The following is a 12,481-nucleotide window of genomic DNA, read 5'->3' as shown; positions in this document are numbered from 1 at the left end:
CCAATCATCAAACAACAATCATAGAACCCACCACAGCCACATGATCAAATCTAGGAGCTTGGCAACTATTTCCAACTATTGCCACATCTCATTAACCTGGAATCACTTAATGACCATGTCAGCTGCTTAACAACTGCAGCAATTCGCTTAACAACCGCCCCACAAAAGGGCATAAAATTGAGCATGACTCACTTAATGAACTTACATAGCAATGGAAATTCTGATGCCAATTGTGCTGGTAAGCCAAGGACTACCGACAGCATAGAAGCAATAGTTTTCATTTTTTTTAAAAATCTAAACCTAAGCATTAAGTTCAGTTTGTCTAGTAGACACATTCTCCACCAGGATTTACAAGCATGGATCTTGTGAAGTTAATGGAGCCTTGCTAGTTTACCCTGCAGCAATTATGGGAACCTCCCTACAGATCAGGGTTTCAAAGCTTCATTACTCCCTTTTATTAACCTGTATTTGCTAAAAGGCCAACCTCTGAAAGCTTCCCATGTTAGCTTTAATTACTTTGGACTGACATCTTTAATCTGTTAAATGTCACTTTAAAGTTAAAACATTACTTAGAAGGATAAAATTTCAGGAAGATCAAAACTTATCTAAAGACCAAAAGGCATCCTCCTGACCTACAATCTGTTTCGTGCTTTGCTTAACCCTCATATCACAATCAGTGCTATATATCAGTGTTTCTCAACCTTGGCAATGTGAAGATATTTGGATTTCAACTCCCAGAATTCCCCAGCCAGTGAATGCTGGCTGGGGAATTCTGGGAGTTGAAGTCCAGATATCTTCAAGTTGCCAAGGTTGGGAAACACTGATATATATGATGTTATACTGCACATATAATATCAAAACAGCAAGAATTACCAACAGGTTTAACAGGAACCAACAAGTTTACAAGACAGAGAAATCAAGTTGTCTTTATGGTATGGGGAATGGTTTTAGTTAAGTGGTATTATTCACATTTTAAAACGCAGGCACACTCCTCAGTGAAAGAAACCCAGACTTAACTGGAAGTAACTTTTGTCATTCGTTCTGTACGGTAGTCAATATACAGTGATCCCCCGTTTATTGCGTCCCCAACCATTGCGAACAGGGTACTTCGCTATTTTTCAACCCGGAAGTCAAAATACCATCTACGCATGCGTGCCCGTGGGCACGCATGCGTAGATGGCAACCGGGAGATCAGCTGCTGGGAGGCTTCCCTGAGTCTTCCCCCTCTTGCTGGCGTCAGCGAGGAGTTTCCCCACCGCCCACGCAAACTCCTCGCTGCCGCCCGCCCTTCGCCCGCCCACGCCGTTCATTCTCGCCACTTTCGAGCTGAATCCGGGAGCGAATTCGCTCCCGGATTCAGCTCGAAAGCGGCGAGAATGAACGGCGTGGAAAAGCGGTTCCTTGCCGTTCGTTCTCGCCGCTTTCGAGCTGAATCCGGGAGCGAATTCGCTCCCGGATTCAGCTCGAAAGCGGCGAGAGCCAGCGCCCCCCGGACCCCCAACCCGGGTTTGGGGGGCTGCTAGGAAGCCCTCCATGCCGGCGGCAAACAGCCGCGCCGCCCCCAATCTTCGGCTCCTCGCTAGCGCTGTGGGAGTAAAAACACCATCTGCACATGCGCAGATGGTGTTTTTACTTCCGCAGCGCTACTTCGCGAAAACCCGCTCGTTGCGGGGGGTCCTGGAACGGAACCCTCGCAACGAGCGGGGGATCACTGTATATTCAAACATAAGTAAGTTCAATGGTGCTTAATCTCATAAATGAGATTCAGGCTGCAACATTAATGACTACATTTACTTCTACTGGTTTTTCATTAATGTCAGCGGGTTTCAATGGCACTGCCTTTTGAAACCTGGTCCACAAATTTTATGTGATATTGGAAGCCTGCCATTATGTCGCCTTCAATTTGGGCCATGTATCTAGACTATCCTTTCCTCTGGCAAATAGCAGGTGGTTTTGAAAAGTGGATGCTATCATCATCATTATCATCTCACTATGCTTCTTTTTGAAAGGAGCCAATTGTCCATGGCAATTGGAGACTTTGGGGAAAGAATAGGATTTTCTTCTTCCCCAATAATAATAATGCTAACTATCTGATCTGGTATTTTTTTTTAAAAAAAAATGTTAAGGGTTTTTTTTTGCATCAAATACTGGACACTTGTGCTAATCATAGAATACATCAATTTTCAACTTTAGTATTTCACTCAAATTACTTTATTTAAACAAAATGCCAGTTGCTAAGGTTTTAAAAACAGGTATCAGAAACAAGCATGGTTATCTCATCCCTGGAATGCTTCGTCAGCCTATGATAATATATTAGGCTGAAAAGTAAAATTGAATTGGATGTAAATGAAATAAACAGTATCATATCAACTACAGAGTATTTTTCTAATTCCTGCAGACAACAAGGAAGAGTTATAGACTTTACTCAAAGTGACCTTTCTTGCCAAGGGAGATGCCTAAATATAACTTAACTGTGCTATTAATTTTGCAACTCACATCTGCAGAATTAACGTGAAACAGTGCTCTCTCCTATATCCTAAGAAATAACTGCACTTATATAAATATAAACTGAAGTATTAGCTTCATGGAATATCTGAGTAGAGTTATAGTATTCATCTGACCAACACAGATCTCAACACTACCAGACACATAGATGGTACTTTCTACCATTAAAATACACCACCACTAATATGATTGTGTTAATTTTTACGATAATGCTATCTTTAATAGGGGGTTGTATGATGCACATTTAAAAGCAAGAAGGTATGAGGGAGGGTTAAAAGAAACTATTTTGTAGCAGGTGGAGTTAGAAATTTTTTTAAAGATGAAATTTACTTTTGCAGAGCCAATCAGTAGACAGCTACCAGAGAACTTGCACTATTCACTTGGGCTGTTCCTCTTGCCATTTTTTGGATGTATTAAATTCATATCTGCTCAAAAATTAAATTCTCTTCCTCCACACAACCAATGAAAGACAAGTGTCTTTTAACTTTTATGCAATTCAAGTTTTGCAATCCTTTTTCATCTTTAAACCACAAAATAGAGGAACAATTTCCATCAGATCACAACAACACAAAAATTATTGAACAAGTGCACATAAATACACTGGGCAAATGTTTCCCTTCCCATGCCAAGTGCCTAATGGGGAGGAAAAATCAATGTATTAGATTATGGTTGACTTTCGGAAAATTTTAGAAGCATATTATCAAAAAAAATGCATGGGTGCATGAATCAGGAGACAAACAAGTGTTCAAAAGCCACAAAGGGGTGGGGAGGGGGGGGGAGAGAGAAACCACAATAGAAAGTGGGAGGGGGGGGGTCTTGCATGCTGTGGACATCATTAACAGCCTGCTTAAAATATTAACATAACCAAGGGTTTTGTTTGTGTTTTTTAAAATTAGAGCCAAAGTCTACAACCTGATGCCCTCTAAGGCTGGTCTTTAACTTGCTATCACAAGACCATCAGGGAAGGGTTTTTTAGCTTATAGTTAAGAGACCTTAGGGAAGATTCCTCAATATCTTTAGTTTGTGGACTTCAACTCCCAGAATTCCTGAGTTAGCATGATTGGCTCAGGAATTCTAGGAGTTGAAGTCCAAAAGTCATGGAACTTTTGCTTACCCTTGGCTTAGATCAGTGTTTCCCAACCTTGGCAACTTGAAGATATCTGGACTTCAACTCCCAGAATTCCTGAGTTAGCATGATTGGCTCAGGAATTCTAGGAGTTGAAGTCCAAAAGTCATTGAACTTTTGCTTACCCTTGGCTTAGATCAGTGTTTCCCAACCTTGGCAACTTGAAGATATCTGGACTTCAACTCCCAGAATTCCTGAGTTAGCATGATTGGCTCAGGAATTCTAGGAGTTGAAGTCCAAAAGTCATTGAACTTTTGCTTACCCTTGGCTTAGATCAGTGTTTCCCAACCTTGGCAACTTGAAGATATCTGGACTTCAACTCCCAGAATTCCCCAGCCAGCATTTGCTGGCTGGGGAATTCTGGTAATTGAAGTCCAAATATCTCCAAGTTGCCAGGGTTGGGAAACACTGGCTTATATCAAGCATATTGAGAATTAATCTGAATATTCAGAAGCAGGGGTGCAGTTCTGAAAGAAGCCGGCAGCAAGGAAGATCAGTCAGCGATTCCAGAGGATCCTCTCTTGCACCCCAATTTCCCTTTCAAACAAATCGTCCTCATTCAAGTCCGCTCAGGAAAAAAATAACTTAAAAAAAATTCAACAGAGCATCCAATGCAGAGGGTGCGATAAGGCTCTTCTAATTTCCAATCAATCGATGGATATCTAAGGGTCGGCAAAAATTAAAACATGTTGGCTACTTTGAGACACACCTTCCCAAAAGAATGCAAGGGAACCCAGAAGAGTTTAAAAGATGCCCACAGCAACAGAGGCCACAATGGAGTCCATGCCTCTATTCAAGGTTAGATCGCTTAGAGAGGGCTGTAAAGAAGTCCAGAGGGCGGTTGATACAAGTCTAAATTCTATTGCTATTTCTTTTAAGCGCCCAAGTCTGTTGGCGGAACTACCACCCCACCCTCCCACTCGGGGATCCTTTCATTAAGCACCGAGAGAAAGCGCCGATCCTCACCTGATCAGCGCCGAACAAGCGGCCACCAGAGAGGCCAGCAATATTAAATCGCGAAGCCCCATCGTAGCGAGATCGAGCTAGATCAGGCGAGCAAACACCACCACCCGGGATCTGCTGAAGATGACTGAGCAGCCCAACCGCGTGACTGCTTTATCAGCTGACCCAGCCTCCCTTTGCAAGTCGGGAGCATGTGATCGGGGAAGGAGGCGGGGTTGGATTTAACCCTCTAAGTCAGGCCGGTCTCAGAGCCGGGAGGCGATGCAGAGTCGTTCCAACGCCGTCGGGAAAGGTTGGTGCTTCTGGGTGTTGAGCATGCCCGCACATCTCCTTTGGGTTCAACCGGCTGGGTGGGTGCTGAGAAGGGCATTCTGTGTGTGGAGCACGCCCACGCTGCAAACTAGCACCGTAGGACTCAGGGACTAACCCGTTTAGCGAGAAATGAATCCTTTTTTTTTACAGTGGCTTCTTCGGAGCTTATCGTTTTGCCGCTCTTGAGGGCCCTTCATTCACACGTGCTATTTACACGCTGGTCTACACGCAAATTTGAGTTGCATTAACAGAGGGATACAATATAAGACTAGGGAGGAACTACACTGCTCAAAGAAATAAAGGGAACAGTTAAACAACAGAATATGACTCCAAGTAAATCAAACTTCTGTGAAATCAAACTGTCCACTTAGGAAGCAACACTGATTGACAATGAATTCCACATGCTGTTGTGTACATTTAACTTTGTACAGAACAAAGTATTCAATGAGAACATTCATTCAGATCTAGGATGTGTTCTTTGAGTGTTCTCTTTATTTTTTTCAGCAGTATAATATCACTTTATAAAGCCTTAGTTAGACCACACTAGAGTATTGCATTCAGTTTCGGTCACCACACTTCAAAAAAGACATTGAAACTCTAGAGAAAGTGCAGAAGAGAGCAACCGAGTTGATAAGGGGACTGGAAACGAAAACATACGAAGAGAGGTTGCAGAAGCTGGGCATAGCTAGCCTAGTAAAGAGAAGGACCAGGAGAGATGTGATAGCAGTGTTCTAATACATGAGGGGCTACTACAAAGAGGAGGGAGTCAGGCTGTTTTCCAAAGCACCAGAAGGCCAAGCTAGGAATAATGGATGGAAGCTGACCAAAGAGAGGTTTAACCTGGAAATAAGGATAAACTTTCTGAGGGGAGAGCGATCCATCAGTGGATCAGCTTGCCTGCGGAGGTTGTGAGCGTTCCAACATCTGAGATTTCAAGGGGAGATTGGACTGCCATTTGTTTGAAATGGTATAGGGCACTGATGGTGAACCTTTTTTCCCCTCGGGTGCTGAAAGAGCACATGTGTGCACTATCACAAATGTGTGAGTGCCTACACCCATAATTCAGTGCCTGGGGAGGGCGAAAACAGATTCCCCCATCCCCCGGAGGCCCTCCGTGTTATATATCACAACTGGAACCCCGAAATAACTCTTTATTGACTTAACAAGGAAGTACAGAACAGCACGAACTAGAACTGAACAGCAAAGCAGAGACTGGAATAAAAACGCATCAGCCGTGCCTGACAGCTCTTATAAATAGCTGTCAGGCGTGGCAGCCAATCCGGGCTCCAGAAACTCCCACTCCTGGAACTGGCCAATCAGGAGTAACCCCGGCTGTTGCTAAGGGCGCAATACCTCAGAGGCCAGAAACAGCCTGTGTCCCAACTTCTAGTGGGCCCAGTAGGCTCGTGTTTCACCCTCTCCAAGCTCCAAAGGCTTCCCTGAAGCCTGGGGAGGGTAAAAACGCCCTCCCCCATCCCCCCGGAGCCTTTTGGAAGCCAAAAATGCCCTCCCAGAGCCACTGTATGAGCTGAAAATCAGCTGGCCGGCACACACGTGCATGTTGGAGCTCAGCAAGAGCAGATATAGCTCCGTGTGCCACCTGTGGTACCCGTGCCATATGTTTGCGATCACTGGTATAGGGACTCCCGCCTGAGCAGGAGGTTGGACCAGATGACTTACAAGGTCCCTTCCAACTCAAACAAATAAACAAATAAATAAATATTTCCCCATATTGTTGTTTGTTGACTTCTTCAGCCAGCCAAGGTGTCGAGGAAAGAAGGAATTCCGTCACCACTAGTCACTAGCCATGAGTTACGGACAGGAGCCCTAAAAGTTGGTTCAGCAGACTTGGATCACTGGGGTCAAGCAGTAACCAAGAAGCTAGGATGAGGTACAACAAGGCATGCAACGAGTTTTCCCTCCTTGAAGCTCCTCAGTTCTGTTGGCTAACTTTGCTCACTTGTTATTGTTCAGCTCACTGTTTTCAAGGTTGGCAATTTTAAGGTGTGTGGACTTCAACCCCCGGAATTCTCCGGCTAACATACTAGCTGAGGAATTCTGGGGGTTGAAATCCACACATCTTTCAAAAGTTGCCGAGCTTGAAAAACATTGGTTTAGTTCACAGGATTAATTAGGTAGATGCAAATTAACAATAATAATGCTGAATGGGGACAACTCTAGATATTAGGGGAACCTGATAAACACGTCACCTACCTTCTCTTTTGGAGAGCTGACTTGCTTATGTGGCAGAGTAGGTTGGGTGAAGACTACCACATAGGGTATTTGCTCTACATTTTACAGGCCTGGTATGAAAACCCATTAGTGACTAGCTCAATTGGAGTTAAAGGAGCTTCGATTGATGGACACACCACTTTATAATTTTTCTTAATTATTTTCATCTATGTAAAAAAAAACAAGGAGAGCCCCACCCTGAAGCCAGCAACTGTAGAATCATACAGGACTCCTAGAAATGAGTTTTTCCTCAAACTTGTGAATTATAATTAATAGGAGGGTCAAAATTATTTTCATCTTTCAGCCCTGCGTTTAGTAATGTTATTTGCACTTATCATAATTTCAAGGGGGAATGAATGCAATTTGCTGCGACAGCATTATCCCTGCATTGAGATCAGTACTTACTATCCCATAGTCCTTTGAAACAATTTAGGGAGGGTTCGGCATTCTTCCTTTCAGAAGATCTTTCTGCTCAATTCTATCCGCTTAGCAGACAGAGTTATATTTTATTGAATATTCTAAATAATTGTGATCATTATTTAACACACATGATCTATTTTAGTTTCTTATTTTTACTGCCTTTATCTTGTTCCCAGCCTATGACAGAGATCATGCTCAGTTGCTATTACTTGTTCTGGATATAGTAGTATTTTTCTATTATTATAACCCTGCCTATGGACAAGCTTAAAGTGAGATGGCCAATACTACAAGTCCATTTTGCTGTCATTCTAAAGTTCCTCCTAATGAGAAATTGGAAAGAATTAATTGAATGTGAATGTTCCAAAAAAAAAGAAAGAAAAGAATTTGAAGTAATGCAGGAAATTACAAAATGGTTAACAGTATTTGTTCTGAGTAAATTAATGAAAACACTTTTATGATATTGGAAAATGTACAAGTATTACGGAATGTGAGGAGAAAGAGTATCTTGTACATTCATTGTGAAACATACCATTTGCATTTAAGGTTTCCCAAAAAAATTAGGACATTCTCATCTCCAGAATCCATGAAAGTTGATTGGGTTGTTCTCTTTGGTTGATTGGGTTGTTTTATAGGAAAATAATTGCAAATGACTAAAAACTAGTCGACTTCCGTAGTAATATTGCATAACATCAGGATTCCATGATCATTCCTAATAATGGTGTTTGACTGAATGTTTTGTTCACCGTATGATAATAGATTAAAGTTTATTAGTCCAAGGATGACACAGCATGGATGCCTAAGGGGCATTCTGTGAATATCAGAACTATAATTTGGATATTGTGGGTTCCCAAAATAAGCAATACCATTCAAATATTGCAACAAATGTGACAATTACTGGGGAGCCTATCAGGTATGTTGAATATACTCAGTTTATACTCCAAGATATTGAATCCTTGTATAATGAGTATAGACTTGTGAGAAGTTTTATGTCAAAATGTGTTTTATTCTTTATACTGCTTTCATCTTCCCTTAAAACACTAACAGAATCCACAATGTACTGAGAATCAATGTCTCCATTAGATAATTGACAGTCAAGCTGAAACTCAGTTAATCAAATAAAAATAGCAATTGGGAAAGTGTTTTACTCAGACTTTCTCAAATCCCCAAATGAGTTACCCAGATCTAATCCACATATCAAAGGATAAGGTCTACAAATACTGATAGGGTTAATTAAATTCGTCCACCCAGCGGAAATACACATTCACAAAAATAAATATAACAGATGACACACATACGTACATGCCCCTCAAGTATCACCCTGTAATCAGCATATAGATACACTTCTATACCCAGGACAAACTCCCCTATAAAATTCTGTCGCTGAGACCCCCATTTCTCAGCAGCTGCTCCTCCAAAGGCAAACTCTTTGCTTTTAGGTATAAATATTATTTACTCAGAGCTGTCTTGATTTCATTTTTATTTATTCTTGGGCAACCCTGGCTCAAGTTGGAACCCCAAATTATTTTTCTGACAGAATTCCGGAAAACTAGAATTTCCCAGAGCCCTGAACCCCAGGGTGCTACTGCTGCAATATTCTTGGGCAAAAGTGAGTCTCCAACTTTATTTTTTCTCTCACCATTGCCAAGGTGGTTGGCATGTAAAAGAGAAACGTCCGGGTTCAAAAATGGGAAAGTCTAGTCCTAATTTACTGTAAAGTTGACAAGGAGATTGCGTTTAGCATTCAGTGAGTTCAAGAAGTTAATGGACTAGGAACTAGTTTTTACCAGCTTCTGAGATTTACTATTATCATAGGTTACAGTGCCCGTAAATACTTTATTTGTCATATATCTCATAATGACTAGCATAAATATACAGATTACTTCTGAATCATATCAAGAGTCCATCTAGTTAGGCGTGTGCTTCCCACTGCTGGCAACCAGATGCACATGGAAAGCCATCAAGTAGGACATGAATGCAACAACACCCTCTCATTTATGTTACCAGCAACTGCTACTGAGAAGCATTCTCCCTCCCACACCGAAATAAATCTACTCGAACCCACTCTTCTAATTTCCTGGAATAATCCCTGCTAAGCTCATAGCCTGGCATGAAGCCAGACAGCCTGGAGGCACTAAAGTACCTGTACCATAAAGTGCACATATGCCTTAGCCATGCTGCTCTTGGAATTGTCCCCAGTTGAACATTTTCTTCCAGATATAAAGCTAAAGGGAAGTAAAATGAAATCAAAGTTTTATTTTTGTTGATTGTTTAACAATGAAAATGTACTAGCACTTTTGAAGACTGTTGGATTTATTTATTCATTCATTCATTCATTCATTCATTCATTCATTCATTCATTCATTCATTCATTCGATTTTTATGCCACCCTTCTCCTTAGACTCAGGGCGGCTTACAACATGTTAGCAATAGCACTTTTTAACAGAGCTAGGCTATTGTCTTCACAATCCGGGTCCTCATTTTATCCACCTCGGAAGGATGGAAGGCTGAGTCAACCTTGAGCCAGTGATGAGATTTGAACCGCTGACCTTCAGATCTACAGTCAGTTTCAGTGGCCTGCAGTACAGCACTCTACCTGCTGTGCCACCCCGGCTCTGGATCTGCCACAAATGCAAAAAAACCCCAAATAAATCTGGATTGGTCTCAGATTTTGACATCCCAATGTATGTGAGGGGGAGGCCTTGAAATCAAGCCCATCCTCCAGCTTTTCTGGATCTTAGGTAGTTCAGATCCTGCTTCTACAGAGCAGGCTTGTGGTGAGATATACACAGCAATTAGTAGAAATAATCTGAACTCACATGGAGAATAAAAAGGGTTGCAGTTGATAAGTAAAGACACTAAGTTTTCATCTCAGAATTTGTGTAATATAGTGATCTTCTGAGACCAGCTGTTGTTAATATAGTTCTAAATTATCTATGTAATTAGTAGTCACCTGGCCACAATTGGAATGTAGCAACTAAGAGTAAATAATGTAATCTGTAGGACTTAATTACAAGGCAGTTTTGATTCTTCCATTTACAAATGTCTAAATAGTTCTTGTGGCCTAGTTCAGCAAATAATAGTTAGCCAGCTTTGTTCCAATGATATAAGAAAAAGTACTGAGGAGTTTATTACAGCTGTTTCTGGGACAGCTGGTTTAAGAGGACAGAAAGTTTCATGTGATCAAGGATTAGATGAAGGAATGAACAGGCATTGCCAGTACATGACTGATGATTTGAATTTGCAAGAGGCTGTGCAACTGGTTTGAAACGTGTAAGAAGGTTGGAATAGTAATAGAATAGGGTTCTGATATAAACAGTCAAGAGTTAGAAGGGAGTCTGTTGGTCACTTATTTTATAAAAGGCAAGAGGAACCTTGGATGTCTTCTAATCCAAACCCCTGCTCAAAGCAGGAGACTTTACATCATCCTAGTCCAGGGGTAGGCAAAGTTGGCTCTTCAATGACATGTGGACTTCAACTCCCAGAATTCCTGAGGTAGCATGATTGTCTCAGGAATTCTGGGAATTGAAGTCCACAAGTCATAGAAGAGCCACGTTTGTCTACCCCCTGTCCTAGTCAAATGGTTGTCCAGTCTAATGTTGAAAACCTTCAGTGCTGGAGCACCCCCAACTCCTGGAAGCAAGCTATACCTGTGATTAATTATTCTCAAAATTTCCTCTTACTCTCTTTAATAAACTTCCACCCATTACTTCTTGTCTTGGCCTCCGGAGCTTTGTAGAATAAGTCAATACTCTCTTCTCTGTGACAGCTCCTTCAATACAGACAAGGATCATTGCCCCCTAATCCCTCTCTTTGATATGCTTGACATACCTAGCTCCCTCAACCATTCATCATATGATTTAGCCTCCAGACCCTTTACCTTAGTTGCTTTTCTGTGCACTCTTTCTAAGGTCTCAGCATCTTTTTTTTTGCATTGTGACCAGAACTGTACACAGTAGTCCAAGTGTAGTCTCACTAGTGAAGTATATAGTGCAGCATTCCAATTCCAGAGTAGCCAATGTTGGCTTGTCTCGGTTAGCTAGGCTATGAAACCTTTGACAACACCGAGCAGAGAATTTTAACAGCGTGGATGTGTGATAAAGCCAAGACACAGACTTAGTTAAATAAGTATTATTTACATATAAACAAAATATAAACAATCCAGAATAAGCACAAAGCAAATAAAGAATAATACGCACTGAGCAATTACAAGATTAGCACAAAGCAAAATACAATATAGATAATAAGTATGAAGCTTATACAATATAGATAATAAGCACAAAGCTTATACAAGAAGATAATAAACATGAAGCTTATACAATATAGATAAAAGCACAAAGCTTATACAAGCACGAAGCTTAAACACGACTCCCCCATCTCTTAGGCAAAAGTAAAAGAAGTGACCGAGCAAAATAATGAGCTTTTATAGCTTCATTGAGGAAGTGACGAAACAGCCTTGAATATTAACTCTTCAAGTACAAGTTAACCCTTTAAGTGCACATTAACTCTTTAAGTACAAGTTTGGTACAAGTGTATAATATGCAGTTTACAATGGCAATCCCTAACAACCATGTACCCTGCACTAACAGCCAACTTGCATCTAAGCCAAACATCTAGTTTCTTCTGTAGTTCTATGACATTGCCTACATCTCACCCCCAGCCCATGAGTGAGACGATTTAGGCATCCTTTACTATACCAGAGTTAAAGTAGCATTTTCCCCTTTAAGGTGACAGCAGGGACATTTCACAGATGCAAAGGTGAAATACTCCCAGTTCGGACCGGTTTGGGTGTACCAGTAGCAATGGCTGCCAGTGGTTTGCCAAACTGCCAGTGATGGCTGGCTGGCCACACTCCCAAACTAATCCCCTGGTCGCCGCTTGGTCACCCTGCAAGCAGATGTCCCGGGACTGCACATGCAATAGGAC

The 12,481-nt window shown here is 41.6% G+C and overlaps 1 protein-coding gene and 1 long non-coding RNA gene across 3 annotated transcripts in view; one reads left to right on the top strand and one right to left on the bottom strand.

The window, feature by feature from the left end:
• The window catches only part of CTSD (cathepsin D), a 35,365-nt gene extending 30,601 nt beyond the window's left edge, over positions 1–4,764 (bottom strand). Inside the window, exon 1 of the mRNA XM_070765011.1 lies at positions 4,598–4,764. Within this exon, the coding sequence (XP_070621112.1) occupies positions 4,598–4,659 (62 nt within the window). The 5' untranslated portion in view covers positions 4,660–4,764. The remainder of the gene's footprint in view (positions 1–4,597) is intronic.
• Positions 4,688–12,481, top strand: part of LOC139174570 (uncharacterized) — a 33,470-nt gene continuing 25,676 nt past the window's right edge. For both annotated transcript variants that reach the window (XR_011560382.1, XR_011560388.1), the window contains exon 1: positions 4,688–4,886. This is a non-coding gene — a long non-coding RNA (uncharacterized lncRNA). The remainder of the gene's footprint in view (positions 4,887–12,481) is intronic.

This window comes from Erythrolamprus reginae, chromosome 1 (assembly GCF_031021105.1).
Source record: "Erythrolamprus reginae isolate rEryReg1 chromosome 1, rEryReg1.hap1, whole genome shotgun sequence".
Classification (NCBI taxonomy): Eukaryota; Metazoa; Chordata; class Lepidosauria; order Squamata; family Dipsadidae; genus Erythrolamprus; species Erythrolamprus reginae.
This window is presented reverse-complemented; position numbering and strand designations above follow the sequence as displayed.